We start from the raw sequence: 17,544 nt of genomic DNA, 5'->3' as shown, positions 1-17,544 counted from the left end.
TACGCGGGCCTCTCACTGCTGCAGCCTCTCCCGTTGCGGAGCACAGGCTCCGGACGTGCAGGCTCAGCGGCCATGGCTCATGGGCCCAGCCGCTCCGCGGCATGTGGGATCCTCCTGGACCGGGGCATGAACCCGTGTACCCCACATCGGCAGGCGGACTCTCAACCACTGCGCCACCAGGGAAGCCCTGACGGTGTTTTTAATATCACCCCCTCCTCCCCTCAAATTGTGTCATATACTGAATTCTTTAGCTGGTTACATTGTTCTGTACCCTTTGAAAAGAAGAAAGCCATGTACCAGTGTGTTGTGCCTCAGGCTGTCGATGATATGAAAAGCACAGAGATGAGAATTGTCAGTGTTGAGATGTGAGGCTCTGTGGAAGTTGAGTCACCCCTAAGGGTTGGAAGGGGGCACACGCAGGAGCCGCAGTCCCTGCTTTGCGAGGTGTTCAGCTCTCACACGCGCAGGAAGAGCTGGAGCGGGACTGTGGTGAGTGGGCAGCTCCTGGGTGGAGAGTTAGAGGGTGGGACCGGGAGGGAGTGCGGGTGGATGGAGTTGTACGTTCAGTGCGCCTTTTCACGGGGGAACAAGCCAGAGAATCGTGAGCATTGTGGAGACGTCACTACAAAGAACTAGACCCCTTTTAATTTTTAATTGGCTAAGCCCACAGCACCTTGTGGTACATGTTAGGTTTCTTGCCCCCATTTGATTAGATTAAGAAAAGTCCTTGTCAGCATTTTCAGCCCTAGGACTTTGGGAATTTAAAGCTTAGTCCTGAATTTACATGAGTCACTAGAGGTAGGAAAGGGAGAGGTAAAGGAATTAGGAAAATGTTTATTTTAGTTTCATCCTATGGAAGCCGTGGCCAACAGGGAAAAAGAGAAAGAAAGCATCAAGAACCAATTCTGGATTTGGGGACCCTAAGAAAAGAAGTCTGTTTCCCACAAGGTACAGCCATCAGCAAACCGAGAGCCTGCCTCTCTCCCTCTCCCCCACCTTGTGTCTGTCTCCACCTACTTCCCTCTCCTCCTTGCTCTTCCCCTTTTCTCTTCACCACCCCCACCCCCACCACACCCCCGTCTCTCTCTTCCTCCTTTCTCCTCCCAGGGACCAAAGGGAGAAGGGAGAGCCGAGAAAGTGGCCCTGCCGGCCCCCACTGGATTAACCAGCGCCACCGCCCGTCACCGGGGGCCACATCCCTTCTGATTTGTAGTGGTGGGTTTCTTTCTTTGGAGGAGCCAGGGTACTTTTAAGCAGATAGAGGTAATGGGAGGATTATTATTCATAGGTAAGTTCGAATGGAATGTGTTCAGCTTCCTCAGGTCAAAGGTCTGCTGTGTCTGAGGTCACACGAAGTCCAAGCAACAGGAAGGCAGAGAAGGAGCCATTAGCTGCAGGGTCACACTGGGAAGTGAGGGGCTGTTTACCAGGAGGAAAGACGCCTGGGGTATTTGAACAAAAAGGCAACTTCGAAGGCGCTTTCCTCAGCATGGAGAGGACTGGTTTAATGGAAGGAAAGAAGGGAAGGTAGAGGGGACAGAGAAAGCTTGAAAGAAGAGAGAGTCCTTCTCATGGTGTATTTTTATACTAAGATTTCCAAGTATTTTAAACATGTTGAATGGTGAGGAGGAATTGAAATGGCCAAGAGAAATGCGTAAAAATGAGAGAGGAAGGCTGTTAGAAGGGTAAGGATTATGGCCGACTGTGCCGTAAGGAAAGGAAGTTCGTCTTGATTGCCAGGGAAAAGCAGTAAAAGGCATGAGCTGGGCAAGTGGAGGAATTTCACTTTTAAAAGTTAGTTGTTTTAGAAGCAAGAGTGTCCCTTTGCCATCTACATTAAAAAATATATTTGATTTAAAGTGTATGTTGACAGAAAATAGGTGTACATTTACAATGGCTGCAATAATCATTCAGTAGCCAGGAAAACAAATCCCTTCAGACTAAACTCAGTGTAATTGGCCCCTTTCCATTTTTATTCAGTACTCTGAATATATTACATATATTAAAATATTTTTAAAAAAATCTTTAGTGGGTTTCCAAGCTCTTATCTGCGAAGAATGGTGATGATATTATAGACGAGGGATATCATTCATAGAAAGGGACAGAAAAAGTGTTTATATAAACCCTGAAACTGAAGTACAGCAAGGCTGTTTGGTCACAAAGCAGTTATTAGAGAGGCCCATGCTTCCATGTACCTTACAGAGGATTTTGTTAAGAATCAAAGTATGAGCTAACAAATCAAGTTAAATGAACTAGGAGTTAAAGGAGAGACATCATGGCAGTGTAGGCCTGTGGCCCTGTGGTGAGCTTGCGGGCTTTTACAAACGCAGAGGTGAATTCCTTGTACTTGGCTCCCCGGCTTTCAGCATGAATTTTCCCTGTTGCCTTCTCCCTGGGTATGGGGAGTGGGCCCAACAAAAACACTGAAGGAATGGGGGCAGGAAGGGAAGCCCGTTCTTATGCCGGTGAGGCTCTCTTGTGTTTTCTAAATGAATCTTCATATCAGCTGAGTTGCTAATCTCATTTGAGATTGATAATTTGCCCTAGGCTGAGTTGCTTAGCTAATGAGTGATGAAATCTGTACCCCCAAAACCCTTGTTCTTTTCATCATATGATGCCTTAGGGACGTTTGTCTCCTAAGTATGCCGGGAACCAAAAAGGGAAAACATTCTTAATAAAAGCATGCATTCTGAAATTTTAAGATGCTGAAAATCAGACCTACGTCGGCAGGATTCCTGGAAGACAAGGTAAAAATCAGTTTTGTTTCCTTTAGGTGACTCACGTGGCCCTCCGAACCATCACATGGGCCCAATGTCAGAGAGACGGCACGAGCAGAGCAGCGGTCCCGAGCACGGTCCCGAGAGGGGTCCTTTCCGGGGCGGCCAGGACTGCAGGGGTCCCCCTGATAGGCGCGGCCCTCACCCCGACTTCCCCGATGACTTCAGCAGACCAGATGACTTCCACCCCGACAAGCGCTTTGGCCACCGGTTACGTGAATTTGAGGGGCGAGGAGGACCTTTACCGCAAGAAGAGAAGTGGAGGCGTGGGGGCCCTGGGCCTCCGTTTCCTCCTGATCACAGGGAGTTCAGTGAGGGGGATGGCCGGGGCGCGGCCCGGGGCCCTCCAGGGGCGTGGGAAGGCCGCAGACCTGGAGACGAGCGCTTCCCCCGGGATCCTGAGGACCCACGGTTTCGAGGGCGCAGAGAAGAAAGGTGGGATGGATACTTCATGGGTCCGTTTCTTCTTCCCTGGAGCTTTCCACCTGTTCTCTCCACAAAAGTCTCTTTCTTCTCTCACTTGGGGAGAGAGTACCCTCCCCCCTCTAGGTTTTGTGTTTAGACTTAAAAATATGTATATGCCTTTAACATTTATGTGGTTCTTTTTTGTCTCTACAATTTAGAAATCTTTTTCTTTTTGCTTATTACTTGGTCCTTTTAAACAGATAGGTGGGTCAGTGTACTGTAAAGTTTCTTGGATTTGGATAGAAATCTCCAGGTTCTCTTGGTTAGAATGATGAAATAGGAGACAGATATCTAGATTGAGAATAAAGGAATTACTGAGTAGATAGTTTCTGTGTAATTGCCTAAAGATCTTAACAAAATCCAATCAAACTGAAAAATAATCTTGCTGTTAAATTAGGTTGAGGTCAGGCTTGAACACTCAACTTGCTTGGGGTAACGAAAGGAATAGAAGTAGTAGGGAGAAAAAAACAAGAATTAGTGAAATCTCAAGTGAGACTCAGAGTAATCAGTGATATAATAATTGAGTATTTACCTTGTGCCAGATGTTACTTCGCTTAACTGCTAGAGTGAGTTGTGAGATAGGTGCTACCGTCAGCATTTACAGATAAGGGATGACATGGAGAGTCAGTGCAGTTTCTTGACTTTGGAAGGTCCCATAGGTGGTAAGTGTAAGAGCAGCTTCAGGCCTGGGCCATCCGACTGCAGTGCCCAAGCTGTGCTGTCCAGCACTCCTGCCTTTCCTGCCTCAGTCCTCTCTCTTGTGTCTTCTTTTCCCATCATACTTCTCATGACTGTCGCTTGCAGGTAATTGAAGTAAGGGTTGGCGATCTCCGTTCTCACGGTGGGTGTTAGAAAAGAGTGGCTGATAAAATGGCCAGGGAGGGTGAACTAGAGGGGTTAAAGGAAGCAGCTCTCAGAGGGGAGTTTTTAATAAAAAGATTTAAGAGCTCTCTTAATGACATCCCAAGTGTTCACAAGTCTGCAGGAACCTCATTTCCAATGGCTTTGGCATCAACATAACTTTCATTGAGTTCTTGACTCTCTGCATCCTGTGCAAAGTCTCAGATTTTACTGTGCTTCGGTTTGTCATATTTCATCTGTCAGTGACAGACCCACACCTAGACTCTTGTGCTGTGTCCAGCTTGTGCTCCTCTTCAGGTGTGCCAAACGTGTCCTGTTCACGTTGTGCCTGCTTTTTCCTCTGCCTGGAGCACAGGCTCCCAGATGCTTGTGGCTCACTCCACTTAGATCTCTCCTCCTGTTCCTTTATTTTACCCTGCTTTATAGTTCTGCATAGCACTTAGCACTGCTTGACATTAAGTGGTATACTTATTTCTGTATTACTTGTATCTCCCAGAAGCACGGTAGCTTCCTGAAGGCAGGTCCTCAGAAACTAGAGCAGTAGTGGTGACGCCCTGTAGGTTCTCAGTAACTGTTGAATAAATGAGTCTGTTAAAGGGGGAGATGTATTTGACAGGGTTCAGTTCATTAGGAGGTGTGCTACTCAGCTTGGGCTGCCATAACAAATACCACGGACTGGGGGGCTTAAACAACAGAAATCAATTTTCTCACAGTACTGGAGGCTAGAAGTCCCAGATCAAGGTCTAGCAGGGTGGGTTTCTGGTGAGACTTCTTTTCCTGGCCTGCAGACAGCCACCATCTTCCTTTGTCCTTGCATGATGGAAAGAGAGTGAGCAAGCTCTTGTTGGTATCTCTTCTTATCTAAGCCCATCATGGGGCCCCGTGCTGAGAACCTCATCTAACCTAAATAGCTCTCAAAGGCCCATTTCCAAAGTCACCTTGGGGGATGGGGCTTCAGCATATGAATTTGGTGGAGGGGACGCAAACATTTAGTCCATAACAGGAACTGTTTTCTAATTAGGGCACATTAGACTCCCCCTGTCCTTTTGTAGCTAGGGCAGTTGTATAATGGCTGCCTGGACAAGAAAAGAGTCCTGCCACGTGTGGGGAGTCTCCCCTGAATCCCTCTCGGGGGAACAGCGCCCTCTGCTGATACTCTCCCTGCTCCACTTACCTCCCCGTGTCAGTTCCACCCTCACCTTAGGTGGTTATTTCAGCCAGCGTCTGGGTCATACCCCCTTTGCTTGCAGGAGCATGGCTCATTAAGTTACCTCAGGACAAGAAGGGTATTAAAAAGGTAGCTAGTAGCTGGAACGGTGGAGTGAATAAAGGAAAGCTCTTTTTACAGTAAAACACCAAGTTATAAATGGAGGAGGAGTGATAGAATTAGAAAATCACTTCTTTTAACACCCAGTGTCATAGTTGATTCAGGCAAGGATCATCAGTGGGGATGCTAAAAGCCACTGAGTAAAAAGATTGTGGAGAATCACCCATGCTGCCAAAGTATCACCCTACAGATTACTTAATTGCAAAGGAGAAAATGTACCTTTGCAACAATGAAGTTTTGTTGCCATACCACTTTTGCATCGTAAACAATGAGACAGACTGGCATCACTGTGAAGGTGTAAGACGTTTTGCCAGAAGTGTTTTACCTGAATCTAATCATGAGGAAGCAATCACATGAATTCAAATTGTGGAACGTTCTGTAAAACGAGCCGTTTTGAAGGATGGATCCTTCAAAAATGTTGGGGCCTATCTCAGTAAAAATTAAAAAAAAAAAAGTAAAGTCGAGGTCATGAAAGATAAAATGCAGGAGGGGTGGGGTGGGGGGACTGTTCTAGATTAAGGTAGACCGAAGAGACGTGACCACTAAATAATAGTGTGTGATGATGACTGAAATCTATAAAGACAACTGTAAAAGACGTTTTGAGGACAATTGGAGAAATTCAAGTTGGACTGTATATTAAATAATATTACATGTTATTTAGAGTGATAGTAGTGTTATTATGTAGGAGAAAGTCCTTGTTCTTAAAGAAATTTACTGAAGGATTTAGGGGTGAAGCATCATGTCACAACTGGTTTTGAAATGGTTTAGAAAATGAATTTATAAATAGATGGATGGAGAAAAGACAAAGGCTCATGTGGCAGAATCTTAAGAACTGATTAATCGCAGTGAAGGATGTATGGGCATTTGTTGCTCTATACTTCCATCTTTACTGTAAGTTTGAAATTTTTCGAAATAAAATGTTGGAGTAAAATATAACTGAGTGGAAACTCAGGAAAAAGCAGAAGGCCTGGCATGAGAGGAAGCCACGAGCAGGCAGTTCATGCAGATGGCCCAGCCCCTTTCCCCCTTCTGATCCTTTCTCCAGTTTCCATGGCCTCTCTTGGGTGTTCACACACCTTTCCTGCTGGCAGGCCCCTGTTCCTGCTTCCCCACAGGCTTCTGCTACAGCTCTGGCACCCCCTCATTAATGGTCCTGCTTCAGTAACACTCCTGGATGACTTAGTTTCCCAGTTCCAGAATTTCTGAGAGGTGGTGAAATTGTCCACCAGCCCAGGCACCAGGTTGCCAGCTTGCCAGCGGGTGGGCTACCCATAAGCCAGAGGCCCTACCAGTACACCAGTCAGCTGTGGGCTGGGGCCACTGGTGAAGTTCATGGCCACCAGGCCTGCCCCTGAGTAGAGGTGGGCCGGGGCAGATGGCAGAGCAGATGCCCCAAAACAAGTTGGGTACAGTTAGCAGGCATGAATCTGTGCCCCCCCTTTTTCTGATTATATAAGTAATAGTCATTATAAAAACATAAATGGTAATATGGAAAGTATTTGAGAGGCAATGGTAAAGAGCCTGGGCTGGGTGTCAAGACTGGCTGAGTTCAAATCCCAACACTTACTGTGAGTCCTTAAGTAAATGACTTAACCTGTCTGAGCCCCAATGTACACATGGGTAGAATAGTAGTGTCAGTTTCTTTTCTTTTTTTTTTTCCTTTCTATTTTTTGCTGTGCTGCATGGCATGCAGGATCTTAGTTCCCTGATCAGGGATCGAACCCGTGCCCCCTGCCATGGAAGCACGGAGTCTTAACCACTGGACTGCCAGGGAAGTAATAGTGTCCGTTTCATAAGGTGGTTGTGAGGATAAAATGAAATGAAATAGTACATGTAAAGCACTTGGCATGAACTAAGCACCTAAAAAATGCTCACTGCTATTATTCCTCAAAGCCTAAAACAAAATTAAAATAACCCTACATTCTGGTGCTTTTCCCTCCTGCCTGTTTTTATGTGCCATATTGGGATTGTAAAATGGGTACTTTAAAAAATACATACTTTTATTTTGTTCTTCTCCCATTTAACATTGTATCATATTTTCTCACATCATTATGCTTCTTTGAAACATGAACTGAGGACTACAAGGTATTCCATTAGGTGGATATTCTGTTGTTTTTCCCTAACAGCTTCAGACGAGGAGCCCCCCCGAGACATGAGGGCCGTGCTCCCCCCAGAGGAAGGGATGGTTTTCCTGGTCCCGAAGACTTTGGACCAGAGGAGAATTTTGATGCTTCTGATGAAACAGCCCGAGGAAGAGATCTCAGAGGTCGAGGTCGGGGTACCCCACGAGGTGAGCTGAGAACCCCGGGTGTGGGAAGGACAGGGGTGGAGAGGTAGGTTGTTGTGGACACCCCTGAAATAGTCTGTGAGTGCTGCGTTGCTGTGTTCTATTGTGTAGGAGGAAGGAAGGGTTTACTTCCCACTCCTGATGAGTTCCCTCGCTTTGAAGGAGGTCGGAAACCAGACTCCTGGGATGGAAATAGAGAGCCAGGTAAGGCAGTAGAGCTGCGTGTGGCTTAGGGTTCCACAGTTCACAGAGTGTGGTCTGAGGACTCTCCCAGGGGTCCACTGGGTTCTCTCTTTAGCGACTCACCTCTCCGTGGCAGGCCGCATTGTCTTCAACCCACATCTTCAACCCACAGTGTAGACTGAATGCAGGAGCAGATGGGAGAGCCCAGCTTTTTCCTACTGAGCCAGATATTAAAGAGATTTGTCTAAATACCACTCTTTTCACTAAATTGTTTCGTTTTGGGAAAGTACAGTTAAATGAACTAAAGTTTTCTCAGTCTTCATTTCTGATATGGCAAATGTTGTTAGAACTCTCATAAATGAATTCTCTTTGGGATCCTCAGTAATTTTTAAGAGTGTAAAGACACTCTGAAACTAAAAAGTCTGAGAACCACTTTTCTGGCCCTTCCCTGCCTCCTCTTATTTCAGGAGGCATGTTTATTTCTAATCTTGACCCTTTTTGTGTACTCATGATGTGACTAGGTGTTCAGGAAATGTTTCTTGCATGAGTGAGTATTGGTTTTTGAGTTGCCACTTATTCTTTTTTTTTTAATTAATTAATTAATTTATTTCTGGCTGTGTTGGGTCTTCGTTTCTGCGCCAGGGCTTTCTCTAGTTGCGGCGAGCGGGGGCCACTCTTCATCCCGGTGCGCGGGCCTCTCACTATCGCGGCCTCTCTCGTTGCGGAGCACAGGCTCCAGACGCGCAGGCTCAGTAGTTGGAGTTGCCACTTATTCTTAACAGTGCAATTCCTGTCTGCTTTTAGCCACACTGTACTTTGATATAATGAGATGGTTAGATTCCTAGCCTTCTGGATCTGTGTTCTCTATATTAGGGCCAGGTCATGAACATTTCCGTGATGCTCCCCGCCCTGACCATCCCCCTCACGACGGTCATTCCCCAGCTAGCAGAGAACGGTCCTCTTCTCTCCAAGGCATGGACATGGCATCCCTACCACCCCGAAAGCGCCCCTGGCATGATGGGCCAGGAACCTCTGAGCATAGAGAAATGGAAGCCCCAGGGGGTCCTTCTGAGGATCGAGGAGGCAAAGGTAAGTGAGGCCGGTGATTTCAGCTCAGGAGCTACGGATGCCACAGCCCTGCCGAGAAGGCTGCAGGTGTCACGGGGAGCCTCATCTCCGGGCCAGCCCCATCCCAGTGTATGCCTGTTCTGTCTGTCCCCGACTGGGGTACTGGGGGTCCTTTCTCCACTCTACCCTCCAGGGCTTAGACTGTGCAAAGGCACATGTTCCTAGCTGCGGTACAGCCAGTTGGAGCTCTCAGTGGGTGACTGCAAGCTCAGCCTCTACGCAGTTCTCCTCCTCTTGCTTCCAGGAATCTCTGGTTTGTTCACACTTTCCACTCCAGCTCTCTTTCAGATTGCCCCAGTACTTTCTCTGCTGATCTGTGAGACTCTTGCTCTAATTGGCAGCTGTGCTCTCTGGTAGTGGCTGCTCTGATACCTTGAAGGGTGTCCCCAGTGGCAGAAAGAATTGTCCTCTCTCAGGTTCTGTGGTTTTTTTTTTTTTTGGAGTCTGAACCCAGGAAGAATTTGGCTTATGCCCAGAGTCACAAAGACTTTGGGGAATATGGTCTGGAAGGGGTTTTCTTTTCAGGGGAGCAGTGGATTATTTCTACTACTTGAAACTTTGGACCTTTATTTTAGAGGCAGCGCTGACTTTTAGCCCAGAGCAGTAGCCACCAAATGCTAACTACAGCTGTGGTCTCAGGTTGGGCTGGGCCGTTGCACATGTGGTGTACTTTGGAGGCTGCTGGAAAGACTGCCTGTGTGCCTCAACCTGTGCTCCACTCCTCAGTTCACCTGCCTCGTGGCTGTAGTCCCTTCATTACAAAGTTCTGCCTTTTGTTCTCGGTAGTTCCGTTCTTCTCAGTGCAAAGCCCTCAGAAATTACCTCGTGTCACCAGTAGATCCCCCCACCCAAGTGCTCATTTTGTTGCCGGTTGGGGTGGGCACTGGGGACACCTTTGTAGGTCCAGGGCTGAGGCCACGTGGCTAGTGTGGAAATGATGTCCTAGCTGACAAATTCTCTGCCAAGGTACCTTCAGGTGGTACTCAGCCAGGGTACCTAGGCTGAGCTTTGTAAGAAAAGAAGCCAAAATGCCTTTGGCTATTTTGGCTAGCTTTCCTCACCTCCTTGTCTTAGCTGGATTCAAATTCCATTCAAAAATTTAAGACGAAGTTGGCAGTAGTCTTCTGATAATGCATTATGGGAGATGTGTCCAAATCCGATCATCTCAAGACAAAAAATCTTAAAGGTCAGAATCTTAAAAATCATTAAGATACCTAGAGGTTTGTGTGTCTAAGTCTGATACAAATAACAGTATCCCTGGGAGAATCACTAAAAGCCAGTGTTTTCCTTTTTGTGCTTTTGTTTTTCAAGAAATGTTTTATCTCATTATTTAAAAGGAAATCAAAAGTGCTATATAGTTGTAGGATAATCATAGTAAACACTTATCCTGGTTAGAGCAATTGTAATAATTAACGTCATCAACAGTTTGTATTTCTTAGTTGCTTCCAATGTTAAGTCAGTGCTTTTCAAACCTTCCCCTGGAATACCCCTGGTGGCGTAGGAGGGTGAAGATACACATCTCATGGACTGTAGGCATGGTCCATGTGATCGGTGACCTCCAGGAGGTGCTCCGTGTTTATCTCTTGGCTCCCTGTCAGTTCCGTCATAGCCGCGGGGAACACGTGTGTAGGTGAGGCTGAGGGGTGCGCAGCCACAAGACAGGGCAGGAGTGAGATGGTGGTCCAGAAAAGCAGAGGCACAGCTTTCAGTGCTCTGAGGGCTGTGCTCATGTCCTCAGAACTCTGGTGTTTTTTTTTTTAAAAAGAAGTGTTCCACTGTCTGTCATCATAGAGTAAAAGTTTGTACCAGGAGTTGTTAACAGTCTCTGATGGAAAAAAAAAAGTCACATGTAAAACCATTATTTTGTTTCAGGCCGAGGGGGCCCCGGACCTTCTCAGAGAGTGCCAAAGTCCGGACGTTCCAGCTCCTTGGATGGAGATCACCATGATGGATACCACAGAGATGAACCTTTTGGGGGCCCTCCAGGCAGTGGTACCCCTTCTAGAGGGGGCCGGAGTGGCAGTAACTGGGGTAGAGGGAGTAACATGAACTCTGGCCCGCCAAGGCGAGGAGCTTCAAGGGGGGGTGGAAGGGGTCGGTAGAAGTTGGGGCTCAGTACCCCTCGGCCTCTCTGGACAGTATTTAAGAACTTCTGTGGACTTTCCAAGAGAAACAAAAGGAAACCTGCACCGTGTAGCCCTGAACTCTTTCTGGGGCAGCTGAATCCCAGGAGCCCCTGATGTCTTCAAGGTGAAGAGACTGCTGCCAGAGTAGCTGGCTACCCAGAGTAGCTGGCTACCCAGAGTAGCTGGCCTTGTTTTGTCCTGTCCACCCACACTGCCCTAAATCCCATGTGGGCTTGTGAAGATAAGAGCTGGAATTTTTTTTTTCTTTTTTTTTTTAAAGTGTCACAAGACATGGAACCTCCACAAATTTAAGTTCATGTCCAATTGGAAATTTGTTTCTATATGTACAGTTTGTCAGAGAAAAAGTTGTTTTTGTATGAATACAGAATGTGATTTACGCAAGAATTAACAGAAAACAACTAGTCGTCAAGTGCTTGCCTTAAGGAAACCCTTAGCTTCCATTGCATCTGGTCTGCTGAGGGGGGTACAATTATTGCTTATATTTGTGAGCATACTTGATGGGAATCTCTAAGTCATCTAAAGTCACCTGTGAACTTTTTGTTTTTAAACAAGTTCTTATCTAGCCCTTCTGTCACACTTATTTTTGTAGTAGCATGAAAAATACTTCAAAACTATAAAAAGGTTTGAAGTAGATTCAAAGCCTTATAATTAGTTAGATCTACTCTGGCAGATGGAAAATTATACACCAGAGGAAAAAAAAAATCTGGATGTCCAAGTAGGGGTCTTCCTTGGCTGCATCTCCTAGTAATCACACCGTAGACTTGCATTGCCTTTTTCTGAAGAGAGGAACTTGACATAAACGAGAAATCAACTACACATACCTTCTGAATACTGTAAATCATTTCACAAATGGTTCTAAGTTGAAAAGGAATGGATCAAAATATCTCTTAAAACAGTTGTGCAAAACTTAAATAATTTCTTCCTCTTCCACACTAGCTATGTGGAAACACCAGTGCTTAAGGCAGAGGATTGTTCCAACTTAAAGTAAGCCAGGAAGTTCTCATCCACAACAAGTTCCTTTAGTTTTAAATAAATGGAACATTTGGCCCAGTTTGAATTGAAAGCCAAAAGTTCAGTTTGAGATAACCCCAGCATACTTTCTATACTGACCCCTTACTTTGTTTTTATAAAAAGAAACCTTTTATTATTCAAAGGACTGTCCTGTGGCCACCCTAACGTCTCATTACTTTGCCAGCTTCAGTTTGGCATAGGAGAAAAGTTTCCTTGACAAATTTAGTGGTGCTGGAAAGTGTCAGTACTTGCTTAGGAAAGGGATACTGACATAGTTGGAGAGTATATAAAAAAACTCGTAACTGATTCTCCATTAATGTAAAAAATGGTAAGTGCTACGTTATCTCTGCAGATAAAATGTTGACACCACACACACTGCTTTTTTAGGGTGTTAGAACCTAGAGACTACAAGAGATTTTCTCTTTACTTTGCGATTTAAAACATCCTATTGATCAGCACTTTGCTCTAAACACATGTTTAGGAGACTCAGGATTGCTTTAGGTTTGAGGATATTCTTTTTGTGTGTGTGGTACGCGGGCCTCTCACTCTCCCGTTGCGGAGCACAGGCTCCGGACGCGCAGGCTCAGCGGCCATGGCTCACGGGCCCAGCCGCTCCGCGGCATGTGGGATCCTCCCGGACCGGGGCACGAACCCGTGTCCCCTGCATGGGCAGGCGGACTCTCAACCACTGCGCCACCAGGGAAGCCCTGAGGATATTCTTTATTTGCCCTCCACTGGTATAGCTTAAAAATTTTGAAGTTGTAATCAAATTCTAAGAAGCTAAAAAGGGATCCAGAGAGCAAATCCATACAGAGATTTAGGCTCCTTTTTTCTGAGATTTATGTGGTAAGAACTTTATCATAACATTCCAAGGCTTTAACTTGAAAAACACAGAACCTCAGTAAGCAGATAACCAGATCACATTTTGAGAATGAATTCATTTAGAGAAAACTGAAAACTCAGCATTACATATTCATTAATTACTTAGCAATGCATTACTTAGTAGGTGATGCATTTTAAAGTATCACTGTCAAAACACATACCAGATGTTGTGCTTTGAATTTTATTAAAGCTTAGATTTCCAAACAGTGAATTCTTGAAAAAATGTTGGGAAAACAGTTTTTAAAAATACAGTAGCATGAACATAAAAGTCAACACTGTGAAATCTTCAGCCATGCAAACTGTAGAGAAATTTAGAACTAGAATGCAGATTTAACAAGGGGGTAGAAAGAGCAGCCAATGGTACAAGTTTTCCAGTCAAAAAAACCACTCCCCCGAAACAGTGGATTTGCCTTTACAAACACCCCCTTGGTTGTTCCTCTTGAGGTAGGTAACCCTATTTACTGAGAGGGGAACAAGGGAGCATTCTTAGAGAATATGGGGGGTTGGGGTAAGTCTACAGTGTGGATGTTGGCCACTTTAGTGTCCACTTCTTGGAGCAGGGCTTAGGACACTGATAAAAATCTAAATTTTGAGGTTGGACAAAGGGGCAAGGCTCGACTGCTGCCTGACACCCAGTTTCGGCAACACTGGAATCCAGCCCCAGGAGACAATTATTTTCAAATCGTGCAATCCAACATACAGAAAAGTGGTTCACAACCTTAGCTGGAAAAGGAATCATCTGGAGAGCTCAAAAAAAATGCTGATGCATGGCTCCCACCCCCAGCCCCGCAGAGACAGACTGAGCTGATCTGAGGTTTGAGTCGTCAAGTAATTCTCATGTGAACGGAGAACCACTGGCGTAGGATTTAAACATTTTAAATAGTTTACTTCCTAGTTAATATACAGCTAGTGACAAAACATGTAGTTTTCTGGACTCCTCAGAATATTGAGCCCATACTTTCTGGCAATAAATTAAGGTAAGTAAGAAGGTCCTAAACAAAATTAAGTGCTAAACCTAAAACGAAGGAAATTTGGCAATTAGATGTGAAAAGCATCTTACATTGCATGAAGATCAGACTGTAAAGTGTAAATTATAGTTAAAAAGCAGATCATAAAATTAGGAATGAAAAAAATTAGGCCTTGTAGAAATCCATGGTTTCCATCAAATAGGGAAACCGCACGTAGAATCATGTGTCTCCCAGGAGTCCCCTAGCCCAGTTCTGCCCACGGACCTCTCACAGCGTTTACACGCACCTTACTGGGTATTTCTTACAGGACGCTTCTTGGTCCATCGCTTTCCTCATCTAATACAGAATCAATTTTCCTTTAATTTTATAAGGTACCATGTTTACAACTCCACTAAAAGAAAAAACTGAGATAAACCATCTTAACTAAAGTACTTTTAAAAATTCCGGTGGCTAAAGTCAGTATTTATTTTAGTAACTCTTATGGATCCACTCACATTGAAGAATACGGAAAAATAATTTCCAAGAGCCGAAGAGAACAAGTTTACTGTAGCTAAGCTACTACAGTCTACCACTAGATTTTTTAAAGTGACAAAACGTGGAACAAAAGTCTGAGAAAAGTAATAAGGGCAGTTAATTAAAACGGAAGAGCTAGTGTTCTTTTTCTTTTTCAACTGAGTGTAAACTAAGACCACGATTAACGCAAAAGCAATTTATCATAAATGCTTCACAGTATGTCACCAACTCAAGGACAAAATTTAGTTCTCATAGCACTTGCTGCTGAGTATAGCACAAAACGCTGAACTTGAGGAGCTTCCGAAACAGCTCATGTCTCAGTTTTACAACTGCTGCTCAGTTTACAGATTTCGCTGGCACAGTAAAGGAGCAGCCTTTGCCCCGCGCGCTCTGGGAAAGGCGGGCGCAGTCCTTGGCATGGCGAGCGCTGGGCCCCTGGGCCGGCTCCGTGTGGTCTCCCGACGGCGCGTCCCGGGGGCGGACTCTGCGTCCTTTCCGACGGCGCGGGCCCCAGGCCTCTCACACGGGGAGCGCCTTGGTGAGGGTGGCGCCCGGTCCCAGGCGCCGAAGCGCCATGCGCAGCGCGGTGCCCGCGCCGCGAGGCAGCAAACCCAACAGCACGGCGAGCAGCGCAGCCACCTGCGCGCAGGCGCCCAGCGCCGTGAGCAACGTGCTGCGCAGACCCAGCGCCGCGTACAGCGTAGCGCCCAGCGCGGCCACGTAGAGCAGCGCGGGCCGCGACGGCGCCTCCTCGCCGCGCAGCAGGCGTCCGCACGCCGCACCGCCTCGCAGGAGCGTGCCGCCCGCTAGCGCCAGCACCGAGCCCAGCGACCACAGCAGCGCGAACTTGCGGGCGCGCAACAGCAACACTGGGGCGTAGAGTGCGGCCAGGCCGAAGCAGAGCGCGGCCAGCAGCAGGCACACGCCGCTCGCCGCCAGCCGCTGAGCGCGCGTCACGCTCGGCATGCACGTCGGTCCCGCCGCCGTCGTCGGCTCCGCGGAGTTCCGCGCCCACGTCCAGCGCAGGCCCGCGCGGCCGAGCCACGCCCCCGCCGGCCCGGCCCCGGCCGTGGGCTCCTCTGCCTCTCCCGCGTCGAGGAGCGGCTCGGCGGCTGCCGGCCCGCCCGCTTTCCCCTGCGCCAGATACTCCTGCAGTTGGCGGTGGAGGTCCGCCATCTTGGGCGGGGTGTCCGGGAAGGGGAGGGCTGCCGCCCACTTCCGGTTTTGCTCGGTCGCCGTTGGAAGCGGCTCGGCTCCGGTCGGCTGTTGGTCGGCCTTGGCGGAAGGGGCGGGGCCTGCGGCTCCGCTCCTTCAGCTGCCTCCGCTGGACCCGGGGCTTGGGACTCTGCTGGTCCCTGTGCGTTTACCCTCCCAGCCCCGGACCTTGTCCTGTGTCCGGTGTAGGCGCTATGAGGGCCTGGATAAATCATGGCAGCATTAAAAGTTAGTTGGGGGGCGTGAGTCGGTGTGGTTATAAAAGAACTTGAAGGAAACTTAACGTGTCTTGACCTTATGGATGTCAGTATCTTGTGATACTGTGTTACAGCTTTTCAAGATGTTGCTATTGGGGGAAAATGGGGAAAGGGTTCACGGGATCTACATATTTCTTAAAACCATGCTAATCTATGTCAATGAATTCAATGTTTTTAGAAGCTCAGACTGCAGGTCTTAGGTGGTTTCTTTGGGAAAGCTACAGAGGTGAAGAAGAGTTAACCCCCCCACTCCCACCAGTTTGCTTCTTTTCTCTTCCCCGTTTCAGCAGAGGCCTGGAAATATTCTTGAGTCTTTCAGGCCCCTTATCATGTATCCTTGGCCCGCCTTACCATGCTCCTCGCACTTCTGGGTGTTCTGAGGTAGCTCCCACAGCCCCGCTCTTTTTCAGAGCCTCCTTGAAGTTCTTCAGCCAGTGGTCACGTAGGTCACAACTTTCCGGGTCTCTGCCAGGGCTTCATCCCCCTCTGGTTTCTACCTAATTCCCATTCCCGGACGTTGGATCAAGCTGCACCTCCTGCTGTTCACTCCTATTCCGCTTAGGTGCACTTTTTCTGAGTTCTCATCTGTTCTAGTTGTGAAAGTTTATTGGTTTAAGGCAGTGCCAGCAGCTGAGGACAGGTTCTCTTCTATCTCCCTTTTCCTGGGGCCTGGAAGGCTGCTGCAAAAGCACACAAACAGATGTTGACCAGATTGACACAGTTATCAATTTGTGTACAGTAAAGCTGCCTGAAAGGCTTTGTAGATACTTTTTTTTAAAAAAATTATTTATTTATTTGGTTGTGCCGAGTCTTAGCTGCAGCAGTCGGGCTCCTTGGTTGTGGCTTGCAGGCTCCCTTGCTGGCCCCTTAGTTGTGGCATGCGAACTTTTAATTGCAGCATGTGTGTGGGATCTAGCTCCCCGACCAGGGGTTGAACCTGGGACCCCTGCATTGGGAGCGCGGAGTCTTAACCACTGCACCACCAGGGAAGTCCCCTGTAGATACTTCTTTTGTAGATGTAGAAGCCATTGGTTGAAAAACCTATTTTGCTAGACTTTATAAATGCCTGTTGTGAACGTGAACATGATGGCATGGAAGTCCTTTTGTACTGTAAAGTGCGATACAGTTAAATAATACAGCAGTCTACTCTTGTACAAGTGTTCGGCTTACTTGCCCCAGAAGTACTGGGAGTGGAAGGCAGGGCTGACCACTCTAGGCTGTTTCCGGTATCCCTGGCTTTGGAGGCACTGCAGGAGGTGAACCCAGGATATTTCCCCCGTGTCTGCCGCTTTTGGCTGTACTGGCTTCCCCTGGGCAACTCCTGCTGATAGGCTGGTAACACCCCTTTGTTCTCTCTTCTATGGAAAGGTTGATATTAATGGCTTTCTGCTGTTGTCGTCTCTGACTTTTCAGTCTTCCTGTTACCTGTGTAACCTGTTTCCCGCATTAAATTCCCCTTAATACTCTCTGTTTTCCTGGTTGGATCTTGGCAGTTACTGTTGGTCCTGAACCAAACTTGGTTC

The 17,544-nt window shown here is 47.1% G+C and overlaps 2 protein-coding genes across 6 annotated transcripts in view; one reads left to right on the top strand and one right to left on the bottom strand.

The window, feature by feature from the left end:
- The window catches only part of WDR33 (WD repeat domain 33), a 105,254-nt gene extending 92,018 nt beyond the window's left edge, over nt 1–13,236 (top strand). For 2 of the 5 annotated variants that reach the window (XM_060016985.1, XM_060016984.1), the window contains 5 exons: nt 2,774–3,212; nt 7,557–7,720; nt 7,829–7,921; nt 8,774–8,989; nt 10,901–13,236. In XM_060016985.1, the coding sequence (XP_059872968.1) occupies nt 2,774–3,212; nt 7,557–7,720; nt 7,829–7,921; nt 8,774–8,989; nt 10,901–11,077 (1,089 nt within the window). In that variant the 3' untranslated portion in view covers nt 11,078–13,236. Of the gene's footprint in view, nt 1–843; nt 949–1,107; nt 1,216–2,773; nt 3,213–7,556; nt 7,721–7,828; nt 7,922–8,773; nt 8,990–10,900 lie in introns of all 5 variants that reach the window. The other 3 variants (XM_060016991.1, XM_060016987.1, XM_060016986.1) reach the window with 3 other exon arrangements.
- Nucleotides 13,237–14,552: 1,316 nt separating this feature from the next.
- On the bottom strand, nt 14,553–16,236 carry SFT2D3 (SFT2 domain containing 3). Its single transcript, XM_060016992.1, has one exon. The coding sequence runs from the start codon at nt 15,723–15,725 to the stop codon at nt 15,069–15,071; it is 657 nt and encodes a 218-aa protein (XP_059872975.1). The 5' UTR covers nt 15,726–16,236; the 3' UTR covers nt 14,553–15,068.
- Nucleotides 16,237–17,544: the final 1,308 nt, after the last annotated feature.

Source organism: Delphinus delphis, chromosome 7 (assembly GCF_949987515.2).
Source record: "Delphinus delphis chromosome 7, mDelDel1.2, whole genome shotgun sequence".
Lineage (NCBI taxonomy): Eukaryota > Metazoa > Chordata > Mammalia > Artiodactyla > Delphinidae > Delphinus > Delphinus delphis.
The sequence above is the reverse complement of the archived record's forward strand: the minus strand, read 5'-3'. Positions and strand labels throughout refer to the sequence as shown.